Here is a 17,331-nt window from a genome sequence, read left to right as displayed (position 1 = left end):
TTGAGTAATTAGTTAACCAGCTTTGGGTTCCAGGGCTAATGAGTTGTGCATGACAACAGATGAAGATAGAAAAAAAAAAAGCCTAGAGACAGTAGATAGTAAGCCAGTCTGCCTGGGACATGCTGACAGATATCTAGATGTAGCATAAAGAAAATTGGTGTTCATGGGAGGTCCTAATGGCAGCAAGAGGTGAGATAACCATGAGAAATGGACATTTCTTGATGAGACTAACTCGATAAAGGAGACAAATCTCTGGGCATTTTGCCACACCTACTGCATGCAGGACACTGCACTAGATCTTATAAAAGACAAAGAGAAGATAGAATCAAGTGCCTAGGTCTTGAAGGAGGGCTGAGTGCACTTTTCATTTAGCGTACATTCTTGTGACTTACTTTTTTATCATACACTGTTGTAAGCAAACTGCATGTGTTGTGTCATTCCATGCTCACAGCAACAACTCTTAAAAGTCAAGTACTATTACTGTCATTATTTTACAGGTAGGGAAACTGGGGCACAGAGAAGTTAGGGAACTGACCAAAGGTCACACAGGCCACCTGGCTTCAGAATTAGTGCTCTTATCCACTCTATTATTCAACCTCTCCTCACTAGTTTTGAACTTCAGTGGCTGAGACCTACTACATGGTAGGTTCTCAATAAAAATTTGTTGAATCACTGAAATATTTCTGCCCCAGTTCACATCCATTTCTTTCCCAAGACTTCTTTCTCAGAGTTCAGTATAAAGGACTGCATGAGAAATGGACCCAGGGCCTCATACTTTGGAAACTACAAAGTTCAACGATACAAAGTATTGGTCCCAGAAACTCCTAATCTGGAGCTTAGCACCTCACCTGCTGTGTCAAAATGACTTGGATCTTTCAGGCAAGAGTGGGGTGATCATTCTTACTGATATAATTTCAAGCAGTGCAGCTTCTGATAGACTGTGAATTTAAAAATGAGCAAATGGGCCGGGCTCAGTGGCTCACGCCTGTAATCCCAGCACTTTGGGAGGCCGAAGCGGGCAGATCACCTGAGGTCAGGAGTTTGAGATCAGCCCGGGCAACACGGTGAAACCCCGTCTCTACTAAAAATACAAAATTAGCCAGGCGTGGTGGCACATGCCTGTAATCCCAGCTACTCAGGAGGCTGAGGCAGGAGAATCACTTGAATCTTCGGAGGCAGAGGATGTGGTGAGCCGAGATCGCACCATTGCACTCTAGCCTCGGCAACAAGAATAAATCTCCGTCTCGCCAAAAAAAATAAATAAATAAAATGAAAATGAGCAAATGAACATTTAAATAAATAAGTATGATGGATGAATAGGGAATGAACGTGGTATGGATTATAATAAAGTAAGAAAGTTTCATAAAATATTAAGTATATCACTATAATCTATATGGTAGGCATACTGGTATTCAACAAAAATTCTTTCACCTTTGCTTTATGTTTTAGAAGTGTTATGATAAACTGTTGGTAAGGAAAAGGGGGAGGGAAAAATTGTGGAATTCTGTTGGTAACAGAGACCAGAAATACCATTGGCTTAAACAAAACAAGGGTTTTCTTGTTTTTTCTTGATGTTGTTGCTTGTTTTCATGTAAAATGAATTCAGATGGCAGTAGTCCAGGGCTGACCTGGCAGCTCAGAGATGTCATTCATGCCCCAGCCTGCTTCTGACTTCATTCTCTGCTGTCTCTGTATGTGGCTTCCAACCTCAAGATTGCCTCATGGTTCTAGGAGGGCTGCCGCACCTCTAGTTCAAAAGTCTACATCCAAGGCAAGAGGAAGAAGGAAGTACGGAGAGTGTGCACTCATGCTCCCAGCTATCTTGGCCTCCATTCTGAAGGATCTCTGGGAGAAGCACAAGCCCACAACTTTACCTACAAACTATTCATTCCAACTTAGTCCCTTGCTCTCTGGTATCTATGAGATAGCAGAGCCTATTGCAGTACCCAAGAAAATTAGGCTTGATCACCAAGAAGAAAGGGAGACTGCATGATGCAGAAGGGACCAGCTATCTCAACCAGATACTGCACAGCCTAAATTCAAACTGTTACAATATAATCAAATTTCATCAACCCCAGTCACATCTTAATCTTAGGAGTTTTGATCACTGACTTGCAAATCCAAAAAGTGTGTTTTAAGGTCCTAGGCCACAGGAAGAACCAGTTTGTCCCACAGACCTCTTACAGAGATGGTATTCGCGGTCTATGTAGAGTCCAGCTTCAGATAATATGTACTCCACTGGCAGCACGAGAAATAAATACACAGGAAAATACAATATAGCACAAACCAGGAACTGAGGGCGAATGAAGATGCTCAGAAACACCTGCACTAAAAGTTTCCTGAAAAAGCTAAAAAATGTCAAGCAGCAAGCACTGCCTCTGGAAACCAGAAACATTATATTATTTGATAACAGATCCTAAGTCTGGATGCTGGAAGCGCTTAAAAAATGTGCATTGTGTCTGGCTTTCTTTCCATGTATATACATTTATTTGAAAATCTCCTCCTCCTTCAGGTGCCCATATTCATGCAAGCAAATGTTAGCAAACTGCCACAGTAGCATTTTAATTAGTGCACATCTTTCTGTCTTCACCACATTATAATCTTTTCTCATTTTGTTCTGCTGATATTTCTATTCTGATAAAAAACAAGTAAATACGTAGAAACACTTATATACATGGACACGCAGGAATGATTCAAATAGATAAACACAGAAACACAAACACTAAGGGAGGTAGGGCTGGAATTTTTCTGCAACGTGTACAATTCAATGTACTTTCAGTTTTCATTTCAACCCTCCTCAGTGGTTTCTTCCCAGCAACTGATGAGAAACATCACCTCTGAGCCAATCAAAAAACTAATTCTTCCAAAGAGAGATTGTTATTATTCCTCACAATAGCCAGAGAGCCTCTGCTTTCTTTTTCCTTTCTTCGGAATGAGAGACTCAATCATAATAGAAAGAATGGAGAACTATTAACCACCTTTCTTCAGTGGGCTGTGATTTTCAGAGGGGAATACTAAGAAGTAAGTGGGGAATGTTGATTAGAGCCTGGGCTACAATGCCTGGGAGGACAGGAACTGAATCGCTGAGAGTGGTGAGTGGGCATGCAGGGAGAGTGCTTGCCCAGGGAAAGGGGTGCAGTGCCTCTGTGTGTGTGTGTGTGTGTGTGTGTGCATGTGTGCGCATGGGCACCCACACACACATGTGGGCACATGGGGGAGAGGCAAGTAGTGCAAAGAATAAAGACCTGCAGATGTTGGGATTTGGTGGAAGGAAAGGGAGACAACATAAATGAAGAAATATTCCAACTGCATGTTCTTAAGAACTTATTGTAGTCAGAAAAGGGCAAAGAAGTCTCTAAAATCTGTTTTGGCCAACACAAGCCATCTATTCTAAGCGATTCTAGAAACAGATGTGCCTTATAGATTCATATGTAAATTTGTTCATTACAGAAATACTTGTAATATAGAAAAATCTGAACCAGCATACACATACAACAGGCAGGGGGTAGACAAACAGTACATGGTTCTATCATAAAAGATATTTCCATGCAGCTTTTAGGAATCATATTTTTAATGAAGGGCAATTATTTCTCATTTTAACAGCATTAGATCCATACATTAAACCTTGTTTTGTATGTTTTAGGTACAGTATCTGTTTTTCCTTCCATTAATCATTTCCTCATAACCCAATATATGTGTTTCAATGGACACAATCTATTTCATTGTGTGAATATATAATTATTTTGTGATACTTTACTAATTTTGGCTATTTCAATTATCTACATTTGGCTACTGTATAGATTTTATTATATTTAACAGCCTCAGACATAAATTTTTGTCTTAATTTCTGACTTTTTTTTTTTGCTTCAACAATAATTCCTATAAGTGGAACTTTTGAGTAAAGCATACAACTTCTTTTTTTTTTAATAGCATTTCCTTGGTAGAGCATGTAACTTTTTAAAGATGCTTGCTGTATATATGACCAAAATGCTTCGAGAAATATTTATATTTCTACTACCAAAGTATATGATTACTACTACAGAGTTTTAATTTTATTGATTGACTAATTTGTAGAAATGGGGGTCTCATTATGTTGCCCAGGCTGGTTTAAACCCCTGGGCTCAAGGAATCCTCCCACCTTGACCATCCAAATTGCTAAGATTACAGGCATGAGCCACTAAACTTTTATTCCTTTATGCTTTTCTTCATTTGCAATATTGACTATAATCAGGAAGAAAAACATAAACATCCTTTAAAAAGAATGAAAACATATGTCTCACTCTAAGCAGAGCAGAGAAATTGTTAACTTTGAAACCAATGATAATAAAAATGATACCCCTTCTATAGCAACATAAAGAGCAGTTTTGAGGAACAGAAGATGTGAAATGCAATATTATTTTGGGTCGGTGCAAGATCCAGGCGAAGGTGGAGGATGGCTGGCTGCACAGACCTCTGTTCTGGTGCTTCCTCTTCATCCCTCCCCACCTCCCTCTGCAGACCTTGTTCTCAGAGGCCACTCCCAGACTCAGGTAGCTACAGCAGTGGGTGTCGTGGCTGCAGGCCTCATGCTCCTTTGCTTTGGAATAAACTGTTGAGGAGTTAGTATTTACTGAGCAGCTTATATATTCCAGTCAGTATTATCACTCATAATAATTACTGTTAAGTAATACATGAAAAATTTTAAATTTAAAGCATTTCAATATTTTAAAAGTAAAGGGAGCAAAAGGCCAAAGTGTTCTTTTGCTCACTTAACCTCCGATCTTCAGTTTAGCATGCATCTTTTTAGACTTTTTCAGGCGTTTACATCTATAAATATGCAGAAATATATAGCTTTGTTTTTGTTTTTCAATTGAATCATTAGTATAGTTCTGCAACGTGCTTTTTGACCGCTTAGTGTATCACCATTATCTACATTCATGACAATAAATCAATTCTTTTTACCTGCTGCATTGAATTCCCTCTGAGGGATGAGCCGTCGTTCCTCTAAGCAGTCTCCTGTTGGGTGATTGGTTCAGTTGGTAACCACTTTTATACTTTAAAAATAGTGCTGCAGTGTCATTCTCACAGAGGCTTCTCTCTGCACTCATGCAAGTACTTTCCTAGACTAGACATCAGAAAGTGGAATTGCTGGACCCAATTGTGCACATTCTAAATTTCACACTTCATGATATTGTATGAATCAATAAAGTTCCAATGGTTTTGTCCCATGAACAAGATCACACAGCTTACGAATCTTAGAGTCTTTACCTATTGCTTACCTTCTTTATGTCCTTAACACTAATATAGTAGGCCTCACCCATTGTGGGTGCTCAGTAAATATTTGTTGAATGACTTTATGAAGGGAAGAAAGAAAAGATGAGTAAGGCCTGGTCTTATTCAAAGCTCTCCTAATCAAAATCTTTGTGATTAAACGTGGTGGGTTCAGCCCCTGACTGACTTCAGAGCCTCTGACAGGCAGTCTGCCTGGATCCCACCAGGAGCCACCAGGCCATAAGTTGACCGTGGTAATGGCCAAGAGTTTGACACTTGAGGAGTCCACAGTGTTGGACACCCACAGAGCTGAACGAGGGCGGAACCAGTGAATCCAATGAAGAGGGTCCTTCATGAATCAGAGGGGGATGATGGAAGCTTGGACCTGGCAAGGGAAGTGTGGGGAAGTGATAGGATTCTGAATATTTTAATATTTGAATGCAGTAGAGTCAGAGATTTCCTGATCAGATAACAGATATTATTTTTACAGATGGTTTTCTATACTGGAACTCAAAGGTAAAGACACTCAAGGACAGACATTTTTGGCAGAGGTAAGATCTTCTTTGGTCACCATACTTGAGTTAGCCCTGGGGAAGTGGACATTTCCATGCAGAATCCTAAAGCTTCTTCCAGGCCATAGTGTCTGTCCCACACCTTCTGATGTCTCTTGATATGCAGCATAGATGAAAATGGCAAGTTCCCTGGCCTTCCTTCTGCTCAACTTTCATGTCTCCCTCTTCTTGGTCCAGCTGCTCACTCCTTGCTCAGGTAGGGAATGATTCCACGATTCCACACTTATGTTTCTGAAGCAGACAATTATCTCAATTACCTAATTAAGCAGACAATTACCTAAATGCCCTCTTAGAAGCTTTAACTCATTCCCATACCTGGAAGTCCATCCCAACCTGAAGGATCACCTGTCACAAAGAGACAAATGGTCCTTCTGTTAGGATTGTGTTCCCCTCTAGGATCTCTGTATCTCGCCTTCCTTGTCTGAGAAGCACCCTTCCTCTCGTGACCCCAACTCCAAAACCCTCTGATGGAGCTTCCCCCTTGTGCTGACAGCTCAGTTTTCTGTGCTTGGACCCTCTGGGCCCATCCTGGCCATGGTGGGTGAAGACGCTGATCTGCCCTGTCACCTGTTCCCGACCATGAGTGCAGAGACCATGGAGCTGAGGTGGGTGAGTTCCAGCCTAAGGCAGGTGGTGAACGTGTATGCAGATGGAAAGGAAGTGGAAGACAGGCAGAGTGCACCGTATCGAGGGAGAACTTCGATTCTACGGGATGGCATCACTGCAGGGAAGGCTGCTCTCCGAATACACAATGTCACAGCCTCTGACAGTGGAAAGTACTTGTGTTATTTCCAAGATGGTGACTTCTATGAAAAAGCCCTGGTGGAGCTGAAGGTTGCAGGTGAGCCTCCAGGTTTTGTTCTGAGAACATTTTTCTGTAGGATCTAGAGCAGATGCAGAGTCCCTCTTCCAAAAGCACTGCAGACACTCATGGCTGCTCACTAGCAATTGCCTGCACTGCCTTCCAACTTAGCTTCTCTGCAACCCTTAAGAAAGACACATTCTTTCTTTAGAAAGAATTCCTGCTGTACCCTACATGCTGAAGTAAACAACTCCCTCCTGCTGACAACCAGAGATATAAGGGAAATGAAGGACGACATATAGGAAACATTAGAAATCATCAGTTCAGTGACTGGTACACAGTCATTTTGGTTTAGTTGTGTAACAGACGGCTTCTGTTGTGTCTCCAAGTGCACATTACCATGGGTCCTGGGAGGTGGAATAGTGACTGTATCTGCTGCCAGTGTTTTCCAATCAGTGACTCCCAGAAACATTTTTGTAGTATAATGAGGCATGTTTCTTACTTGTTGCTTTGAGGAAAAACACACATCATGGGGAGCTGTGGCAGGGTCTCAGTAAGAAGGTTTTAGAGCAGACTTATTATACAATTTGGGCTTGTGTTAGGGGATTTGGGGGAGGGTTTATAGACTTAGCTCTCTGCTCTGGATGAGATACTGTCAGGAAGGTGTGGGGAGATGAATTCTGAGAGTGGGAGCCTTAATCAAGCTTATCTAGGAGGAAGGAGACTAGGGTGAGACTAAAGCTGTAAATGATGAAGAGGCAGCAATTCCTCATTGCTGATGGGGGATGTCTGGTTATTGTTGTCGTTTGTACAATGTTCATGTTTTTCTCCACACTCACAGAGGATTGGGGTGGCCTTGTATTTCCCATGATCTGTCACAGTGATAAAGTACTATTTTTTGTGTTCTGTGAAATTACTCATGTTCAACAGGAGGATACCAAGACCTGGTGTCAGGTTCCAGACGCCAAGGAGAGATTTTTTCTTTCTCAGTGCAATCCCTTGCCTCATGGCTTCTGGTTGGGTTTGGTTTAAGGGGAGCTGTAGCAGACAATGGTAGGAAGAAGAGAAAAGGGAGAGGTCTGGGTGCTTATTCCGTGGCTTCCTTCCTGCAAGATACCCTCAGGCTGGCTGCATTGCCTTGCTGAAGGTCACAAGTCAACTCAAGAAAGTCCTCAATGCATCAATCTTCCCTTTTATGTCTCCGGAACAGATCCCTCTCCTCCTCCCTCTGGTAATTGGGGTGGATGGGAATAGCCCCACATTACTGACCCTGGGATACTGCACTAGCCCATTTAGTTTTCTTTTCATCATGACCACACTTGTGTAAATAGCTCCTGAATGAAATCTTCCTTGGATTATCAAATGTGAGTCTGCCATTGATTCCCATTGAGACCCTCCCTGATACAGGAGCTCTCAAGAATGTAGGCCAATTTATCCTTCTACAGCATTGGGTTCTGATCTTCACGTTGAAGTGAAGGGTTATGAGGATGGAGGGATCCATCTGGAGTGCAGGTCCACTGGCTGGTACCCCCAACCCCAAATACAGTGGAGCAACACCAAGGGAGAGAACATCCCGGCTGTGGAAGCACCTGTGGTTGCAGATGGAGTGGGCCTGTATGCAGTAGCAGCATCTGTGATCATGAGAGGCAGCTCTGGTGGGGGTGTATCCTGCATCATCAGAAATTCCCTCCTCGGCCTGGAAAAGACAGCCAGCATTTCCATTGCAGGTCAGTACCTGCTTGGCCTCAGCTTTACTGAGCCGAGCTGTGGCAGGTAATGAAGGGGGATGTGTTCTATACTGGAACTCAAAGGTAAAGACACTCAAGGACAGACATTTTTGGCAGAGGTAAGATCTTTGGTCACCATACTTGAGTTAGCCCTGGGGAAGTGGACATTTCCATGCAGAATCCTAAAGCTTCTTCCAGGCCATAGTGTCTGTCCCACACCTTCTGATGTCTCTTGATATGCAGCATAGATGTATGAGTCTCTGCGGTCAACCTGGGTCTCTGCACTGCATGTAAGGCTCAAAGCAGGGACCTGGAGGCTACTCGCTGCTTTAGGGGAGCTTCCCCACGCCACAAAGCTGTTCATGCCACAAACATTTACTGATCACTTCCTGTCTGACAGAAACAGAAGGTGTGACAGGCAGTGGGAATTGGGGAAAAACGTTAAGAGAAGCTCTTTATGTAAAGTCAAATGACAAAATGGGAAAACATGTATAAATTTACAAACTCATAGAGAAAGACCTAATCTTTGTGAAACAGAAGATTTTGAAAACTGAATAAAAAATTTTAACAAAGGTCATGAATTGTTAATTCACAGGAAAGGAAATAACCCACAAAAGGGTGCTGATTCTCACTCATTAGGGAAACATATCTGAAATCATTTTTCACTTATGATATTGGCAAAAATCAAAACCCCACTGCCTTGCACATGGCTATGGCAGCAGTGTAGGAAGGCAGTGACTCTCAGTCATTTGCTCGTGTCACTTGTATTTTTGGTGTGCATTAGCACAAGCTCTATTGGGGGATCTATCCAAACTACATATTTATTGATCTAAAATTCCAGTTCTGGGATATGCTTGCATTTGTATGAGATGATCCATGTAAAAGGTTTCTGGGGTTTTTCTTGTTTGTTTGTTTTTGAGAGGGAGTCTCACTCTGTTGCCCAGGCTGGAGTGCAATGGCGCAATCTCAGCTCACTGCAACCTCCTCCTCCTGGGTTCGAGAGATCCTCCTGTCTCAGCCTCCCCAGTAGCTGGGATTACAAACATGCACCACCACACCTGGATAATTTTTATATTTTTACTAGAGATGTGGTTTCACCATGTTGGCCAGGCTGGTTTCAAACTCCAGACCCCAATTGATCCACCTGTCTTAGCCTCCCAAGTTGCTGGGATTACAAGTGTGAGTCACCAGCCCGGCCTATAAAAAGTTTCTTATAGCATTGATTATGATTGTATAAGGTTAGAAGCTATGCAGATGCTCACTGATGGTGAACTTCCATACAAGGGAATACTGCCCAACTGTGAAAGAAAAAAGCGATAATTATCTCTATACTAATATGGAAAGATCTCCAAGACACACTTTACACAGAAGAGTGAGATGCAGAGTGATGTGTATAGAATGTTATTTTTAGTTTAAACAAGAGGAAAATTAGGAACATATTTTAATTTACTTTTTTTAGTTCTTGATTGTGTTATTTAACTTACATTTTTAAAATTTAACAAGCAATTTTGTAATACTCACTGTACATCAAGTACTTTATTTACTTATTTAGAGACAGAAACTCACTCTGTCACCCAGGCTGGAATGCTGTGGCACAATCTTGGCTCACTGCAAGCCCCACTTCCCAGGTTGAAGCAGTTCTACAGCCTCAGCCTCCCAAGTAGTTGAGGTTACAGGGACATGCCACTACGCCCAGCTAATTTTTGTAATTTTAGTAAACATGGGTTTTCACCATGTTGGCCAAGCTGGTCTCGAACTCCTGACCTCAAGTGATCTGCCTGCCTCGGCCTCACAAAATGCTGGGATTACAGGCGTGAGCCACTGCACCCAGCCCATTAGGCCCTTTTTAAGTATTAATTTAATTCTTCTAACCTCAGGAGATAGGCATTATCATCACCCTCATTTTATAGATTAGGCCACTACAAACAGAGAGGTTATGTAAGTAGTCCAACATCACACTGCTTGTTGCATGGGGGAGCCAGCATTGAAACCCATCCCCTCTGACTCCACAGTTTATGTCCCTAAGCATCATATTAAGTGGACTAAGGAAAAGTTAATAGATGGAGGGAGGGTGGACTAGGTAGATTGGAGAGTTGCATGACTTTATGTACATGAAGTTTTTGAACCATGTAAATGTGTTACTGGTGGAAAAAATATTTAGAAAAAAATGAGTATGACTCTGATCAAGTTAATTTCCATACGAGAGGCAGACCTCTCAAGATAGTAATAGTAGTAGCTTGTAGTGAGGGTTTACCAAAGTCTTCTCTACAGTCCTCTGAGGCTTTAGGGAGAGAACGCTTATTTAACCTCATGAGATAGATTCCATGCCCCCGACCTGGGCTGAGCAGCTAAAGCTTGGGGTGCTGAGGCTGGGGAGGCTGAGTGCACTAGCTCCCATGACCCACAGCTCTCCCCTTCACAGACCCCTTCTTCAGGAGCGCCCAGCCCTGGATCGCGGCCCTGGCAGGGACCCTGCCTATCTCATTGCTGCTTCTTGCCGGAGCCAGTTACTTCTTGTGGAGACAACAGAAGGAAAAAATCGCTCTGTCCAGGGAGACAGAAAGAGAGCGAGAGATGAAAGAAATGGGATATGCTGCAACAGAGCAGGAAATAAGCCTAAGAGGTATCCAATGCGAGCAGAGAATCTAAGCCCCTGGCTTGCATGCCCCAGCCTGAAGATCTCACCCCCATTCCCACCCTGGCACTGCATCAAGTTTAAGGTTTATTTTCCTGAAACCCCCCTTACCCATAACTGTTCTTTTTTCTTCTTCTTATTCTGCTTATTTTCCAGAGAAGCTCCAGGAGGAACTCAGTAAGTTCCCATTCCCCAGGAGACCCAGGAATGTCTTCTTATCCCCACTTTGAGTGCCTTGATAACCCTTCCCTGCTCATTCCATTGCAGAGTGGAGAAAAATCCAGTACATGGCTCGTGAGTGACTCTGACATTTTCTCTGAATTTGAATCTATGACTCTCTTCTGCTTGGAAATTTTCCAGCCCATAAGTCTTTGCCCAGGGTTGAAAAATGGTCCTAGATGCCTTTACTCAGGAAAAGAAAGTTTGGCTCTTTGGAGAAACCCCCCAGAAGGAGTCTCTCTCTTCTTTCTCTCTCTCTAAGAAAAGAAAAAGAGGTCTTAAATCTCTTTGTACTAGGGGCCACAGACCTTTATGCCCTAAAAAGCACTGAGGAATATCCAGGGGTACACTTCAAAAGGAAGAGAGAAGGGTGAGGTGCATTTTCTATGGCAGGAAACTTACTTGTTGTTTTCCATAATCTAGAGGATGTTGAAAGGAAAACAAGAATGGAAGATTTAAGAGATAAGAAAATCAGAAAAGAGAGAGGGAGACAAGTGGGTCTAATAAAGAGAAGTAGCTACAGTGGCTCAGTTGATATAGATTGATCATAACTGCTTTCAAAAACTAGTTCCTGAAATTGCTCATTAAATTTCCCAAATTCTTTTTAGAGCAAGGCAGGAAATGATACAGATTGAGAAGGGTGGATCTTGTACTCCTGGACATACACATACAGACATGGTGACACCTATGCCCAGATACAGGAGTATAGACAGATTCAAAATAGATTAGCTGGACTCCATTGGGAAGGAACTCACAGTGACTGCCCTGCCACTAGCATTCAACCAATGTTCGGAGACTTGATATTAAGAAGATGAGGTGAAGAGAGAATTGAGCCTGCAGAGTGAGACCATAGGGAAGAGTGGAATGGTCAAAAATGGATGCGAGAGGAAGGGGAAGGGGCCAACCGAGTAAAGGCAGTGTTCAGGTGACATCTCTACCTTTTTTTCATTGTAGGCGGAGAGAAGTCTTTGGCCTATCATGGTGAGTGAGCCTGATGCTCTCTGGGTTTGCTGGGTCATGTACCATGAACATTTCAACTTTTTCTCTGCTGTGACCCATTAACGTTCTCAGTTGGATTAATCAGATCTAACCCATAGACTCAATTCTGTGTGGTAGGGGGTTGACTTCTGCTTTTCTGGAGCCTCTGAGAGACTCCTGACCCTGCACATGCCCAGGCAAAGCATAACCATGCAGCCTGCACCCCCCATGACACAGGGAGCCGAGCCTGACATTGTTTAGAAGGTGCCACCTCTGATCTATCAGAGCTGTAGAGGAGGGAAGCTGAACCCTGGAAGAGAGCTGAAGAAAAGGAGAGAAAACGTGTAGTGAAAGGAGAATGAAGTGGAGAAAAGAACAAAAATACTGATCTTTTTCTTATCTGTGTCTCCTTCCTTTCAGAATGGAAAATGGCCCTCTTCAAGCCTGGTGAGTAAATCACTGTATGTTCCCTGGATCAACAACCTGAGGGACTATATTCCTTTTTCCTCCTCCAACTCTTGTGATTTGGGGAAGAAAATTTCCCTTGACTAAGAAAGTTTGGGGTAGACAACATTAAATCCCAATCTGAAAATTGGGCCCATCTCCAAGACCCTTCCCGCTGAGAGCCCAGGGAACCAGGGAGAATTGCTCTCTTGGGCTTCCTCAGACCTTCCTGGGAAGGAAGACACATAAAGGGTGGAGCTGAGGGGAAGGAGACACGCACTGAGTGATACTGCAGGGAGAGTGAGGATGCAAATGCCAAGGAGAGGAGGTGATGCCTGCCCAAAGAACTTTGCACTTCCCAGGCTTCTCATGCCACCTACTGCCTGTGTCACCTCAAATGATTTAATGCTTCCGAGCTTTCGCCTCCACATTTTTAAATGAAAATTGCAATCTGTGTTTTGTGGGGTTGAGGTGAATACTGAAGGAATAATAAATACCCACTGGTCAAAAACCTAGTAAGAAAGAGATGACAAGTTCAAACTGGTTGGTTGAAAAAAGGTTTGCGGAAAGGAGGGTTAAGGGTAAGCAACAAGGAAAAATGCAGTGCCCCCATGGTTCCCAACAGTGGGGAGCTGTCTTCACTCCTAGCCTGGGAGGGCTAGGAAGGGGAGGCATTTACTGGAACCCAGAGAAGGGTAGCTCAAAGAGAGGGCTCCCTGAGAAGAGTCGTCAGGCCTTGTTAGAGCAGCACCAGCTGCTGCTGGCAGGGAGGAAGCAGGAGAATGAACGGTGTGTCTCTCCTTTCTTTCTCCTTCCAATCTTCTATCAGGGCCTCTAATTGGCCAAACCCAACAGCAAACCAGAGGACAAGGGAGCCCAGTGGCACTATCCTTAGAGTACGGATTCCTGGGACCCAGAAGAGGGTGGAAAAAGCTGAGGCTGGAGAGTGAATCTGGGGCCCCTCATGGAGCCCAGCACAGAGACGGCCTTGCAGCTATTAGAACATCAGGAGCTTCCTTCATGGCCTGCTGTGGGCTGAGTAAATAACATGATTCCCCTATACTACGCTAGAGATTCATATTTTTATCCCCATTTTTCAGGTGACAAAATGCTTCAGATGAGGCTCCACCTTGTTAAATAAATTGGATGTATGGAAAAATAGACTGCAGAAAAGGGGAGCTCATTTAGTTCATGAGTGATCGAGTGAAGATTGAAAATTAACCTCTGATTATAAGGCATTAGGGGGCAGAGTCAATGTGGGGAGGGAAACAAGAAAAATGTAGCAAGAGGATCCTTATTGCTTCCTGACACAGCATCAGGGTATTGGGTTAGGCAGATACTGACCTTACTTTCATTTCACCTCTGGACAAAAGACCCCTTGAGCTTTCTCCCATGACATTGATGAGAGAGTCATATTCAGAGCAGGCTAGGGACACCAGGTTCTGGAAGGACCTCCTCAGCATGGTCCAGGCCTTGCATGCTGAGGCTCTGAAATCCAGGAAAAATGGCTGACCCCATGGACACCTTCTCAAACTCTCTGCAGCAGATGTAATTCTGGATCCAGACACGGCAAACGCCATCCTCCTTGTTTCTGAGGACCAGAGGAGTGTGCAGCGTGCTGAAGAGCCGCGGGATCTGCCAGACAACCCTGAGAGATTTGAATGGCGTTACTGTGTCCTTGGCTGTGAAAACTTCACATCAGGGAGACATTACTGGGAGGTGGAAGTGGGGGACAGAAAAGAGTGGCATATTGGGGTATGTAGTAAGAACGTGGAGAGGAAAAAAGGTTGGGTCAAAATGACACCAGAGAATGGATACTGGACTATGGGCCTGACTGATGGGAATAAGTATCGGGCTCTCACTGAGCCCAGAACCAACCTGAAACTTCCTGAGCCCCCTAGGAAAGTGGGGATCTTCCTGGACTATGAGACTGGAGAGATCTCGTTCTACAATGCCACGGATGGATCTCATATCTACACCTTTCCACACACCTCTTTCTCTGAGCCTCTATATCCTGTTTTCAGAATTTTGACCTTGGAGCCCACTGCCCTGACCATTTGCCCAATACCAAAAGTAGAGAGTTCCCCCAATCCCGACCTAGTGCCTGATCATTCCCTGGAGACACCAGTGACCCCGGGCTTAGCTAATGAAAGTGGGGAGCCTCAGGCTGAAGTAACATCTCTGCTTCTCCCTGCCCACCCTGGAGCTGAGGGTCTCCCCTTCTGCAACAACCAATCAGAACCATAAGCTACAGGCACACACTGAAGCACTTTACTGATATTCATTCCGTTATTCCATATGACAGTTGTTTTGAGTTTGGTACCACCTATTGTCCCCTAATACAGATAAGGAAACTGGGGTGCAGAAAGGTGAATTAACTTTACAAAGTAGACATGACTAGTGAACAACAGAGCTGGGATCTAAACAGCAATAACTAACATTAACAGAGAATTTAAAATGTTCTGAGTGCTGTGTTATACGCTTTGGTGGATGTCACTCCTTTAATCCTCACAACACCCTATTGGGTAGTCATATTTTGCAAGTATGGAAGCTGAGGCAAGGCAACATGAAGTAACTTACATAACTCATACAGTAATTTGTGCAGTTGGGAGATGTTCAGCCTTAGTCCCTGGCTAATTGCCTGTTCTTTTCCAGCCTGATTTTTTCCCACAGGAAGAGCCCACATGTAGCCTTGAGGTTTCCTTCCCAGGACAGCTCCAGGGTAGAGATCATTGTAAGTGCTTGTGGAGTTGACATCCCTATTGACTCTTTCCCAACTGATTATCAGAGCCTTAGACCCAGCACTCCTTGGATTAGCTCTGCAGAGTGTCTTGGTTGAGAGAATAACCTCATAGTACCGACATGACATGTGACTTGGAAAGAGACTAGAGGCCACACTTGATAAATCATGGGGAAAAGATGTGTTCCCACCCAACAAATGTGATAAGTGATCGTGCAGCCAGAGCCAGCCTTCCTACAATCAAGGTTTCCAGGCAGAGCAAATACCCTAAAGATTCTCTGTGATATATGAAATTTGGATGAAGGAAGCTAAAAGAATTACAGGGAGGTTTTTAATCCCACTATGGACTCAGTCTCTTGGAAATAGGTCTGTCCACCCCTGTTCATTGGTGGATGTTAAACCCATATTCCTTTCAACTGCTGCCTGCTAGGGAAAACTGCTCCTCATTATTATCTCTATTATTGCTCACCACTGTATCCCCTCTACTGGGCAAGTGCTTGTCAAGTTCTAGTTGTTCAATAAATGTGTTAATAATGCTTACTCTTCAACTTGGCTTTTTCTAGACTGTGGTGTCTACTCAGCACAGTAGAGTAGTCTGCACACCCACTGTACTCACCACAGTCTCAGTTTACCTCACTGTAGCATTTTCAGAAAACCCTTATTGGATGCATTTTCTATTGCTGCTATCTGAATTACCAGAAATTTATAGACTTTTTTGTTTGTTTGTTTGTTTTTTGAGACTGGATTGTGCCACTGTACTCCCAGGCTGGAGTACAGTAGCACGATCTCAGCTCACTGCAACCTCCACCTCCCAGGTTCAAGCAATTCTCCTCCCTCAGCCTCCCGAGTAGCTGGGACTACAGATGCGTGCCACCAGCCTGGCTAATTTTTTGTGTTTTCAGTACAGACAAGGTTTCACCATGTTGTCCAGGATGGTCTCGATCTACTGACCTCATGATCCACCCACCTCGGCCTCCCAAAGTGCTGGGATTACAGGTATGAGCCACCGCCTGGCCTCAGAAATTCATGAACTTAAAGCAATACAAATTTATTATCTCACTGTTCTGTAGGTGAGAAGTCCCACAGGGATCTCACCAGGCTAGAATCAAGGTGTCTGCAGGCTAGATTCCTTTCTGGAGTCTCTAAGGAAGAATCTGTTTCCTTGCTTATTCAGACTACTGGCAGAATCAGTTCCTTTCATTTACAGGACTGAGGTCTCAGTTGTTTCCTGGTTTTTAGCTAAGGGCTGTACCCACTTCTAGAGGCTGCCACACTCTGGCTCCTAGCTCCCTTCCTGTATCTTCAAAGCAGCAACAGTGAGTTGAGGCTCATCTCCTAGGTCTTTTTCTCCATTGTATCTCTCTGATTCTTTTACCTTCTCCTTTTTTTCCTTCCTTTCTTTTTTTTTTTCTTCTTTGTCAAGGACTCGCTCTGTCACCCAGGCTGAAGTGCAGTGGCGTGATCTCAGCTCACCACATACTTTGTCCCCTGGGCTCAAGCAATCCACCCATCTTAGCTTCCCAAGCAGCTGGGAGCACAGACCCACATCACCATGCCTGGGTATTTTCTTGTAGAGACAGGGTCTCGCCATGTTGCCCAGTCTGGTCTCAAACTCCTGAGCTCAAGCAATCTGCCCACCTTGGTCTCCCAAAGTGCTAGGATTATAGGCATGAGCCACCACACTCAGTCTGCCTTTTACTTTTAACGACTCCTATGATTAAACTGAGATCACCCAGACAATTTAGAATAATCTCTCTATTTTAAGGTCCATAACCTTAAATCTGTGTAAAATTCATTTTACCGTGTTATACATTCTTTTCATAACTTTCATAGTGGATATAGCTCAGAGTGGGTGCGGGGAGCACTATTCAGCTCACCACACTGATTTGGGAAGTGATCCCAGGAAACACAAATGCAGAAACAAATTGAGAAATGAAAAAAAGCCAATTACATGAGAAATGGGA

At 43.6% G+C, this 17,331-nt stretch overlaps 1 protein-coding gene across 14 annotated transcripts in view; it reads left to right on the top strand.

Moving 5' to 3' along the window:
• Positions 1–2,709: 2,709 nt before the first annotated feature.
• The window catches only part of LOC129473547 (butyrophilin subfamily 3 member A3), a 17,901-nt gene continuing 3,279 nt past the window's right edge, over positions 2,710–17,331 (top strand). The window contains exons 1-11 of one of the 14 annotated variants that reach the window (XM_055264170.2): positions 2,710–3,021; positions 5,741–5,801; positions 5,929–6,018; positions 6,316–6,663; positions 8,070–8,351; positions 10,774–10,974; positions 11,143–11,163; positions 11,254–11,280; positions 12,160–12,186; positions 12,604–12,630; positions 13,457–15,903. In XM_055264170.2, the coding sequence (XP_055120145.1) occupies positions 5,934–6,018; positions 6,316–6,663; positions 8,070–8,351; positions 10,774–10,974; positions 11,143–11,163; positions 11,254–11,280; positions 12,160–12,186; positions 12,604–12,630; positions 13,457–13,674 (1,236 nt within the window). In that variant the 5' untranslated portion in view covers positions 2,710–3,021; positions 5,741–5,801; positions 5,929–5,933 and the 3' untranslated portion in view covers positions 13,675–15,903. Of the gene's footprint in view, positions 3,093–5,740; positions 5,802–5,928; positions 6,019–6,315; positions 6,664–8,069; positions 8,352–10,773; positions 10,975–11,142; positions 11,164–11,253; positions 11,281–12,159; positions 12,187–12,603; positions 12,631–12,850; positions 13,435–13,456; positions 15,904–16,269; positions 16,364–17,331 lie in introns of those variants that run through there. The other 13 variants (XM_063632735.1, XM_055264173.2, XM_063632734.1 and 10 more) reach the window with 13 other exon arrangements.

The sequence above is a fragment of the Symphalangus syndactylus genome, chromosome 23, assembly GCF_028878055.3.
Source record: "Symphalangus syndactylus isolate Jambi chromosome 23, NHGRI_mSymSyn1-v2.1_pri, whole genome shotgun sequence".
NCBI classification, from domain to species: Eukaryota; Metazoa; Chordata; class Mammalia; order Primates; family Hylobatidae; genus Symphalangus; species Symphalangus syndactylus.
The sequence above is the reverse complement of the archived record's forward strand: the minus strand, read 5'-3'. Positions and strand labels throughout refer to the sequence as shown.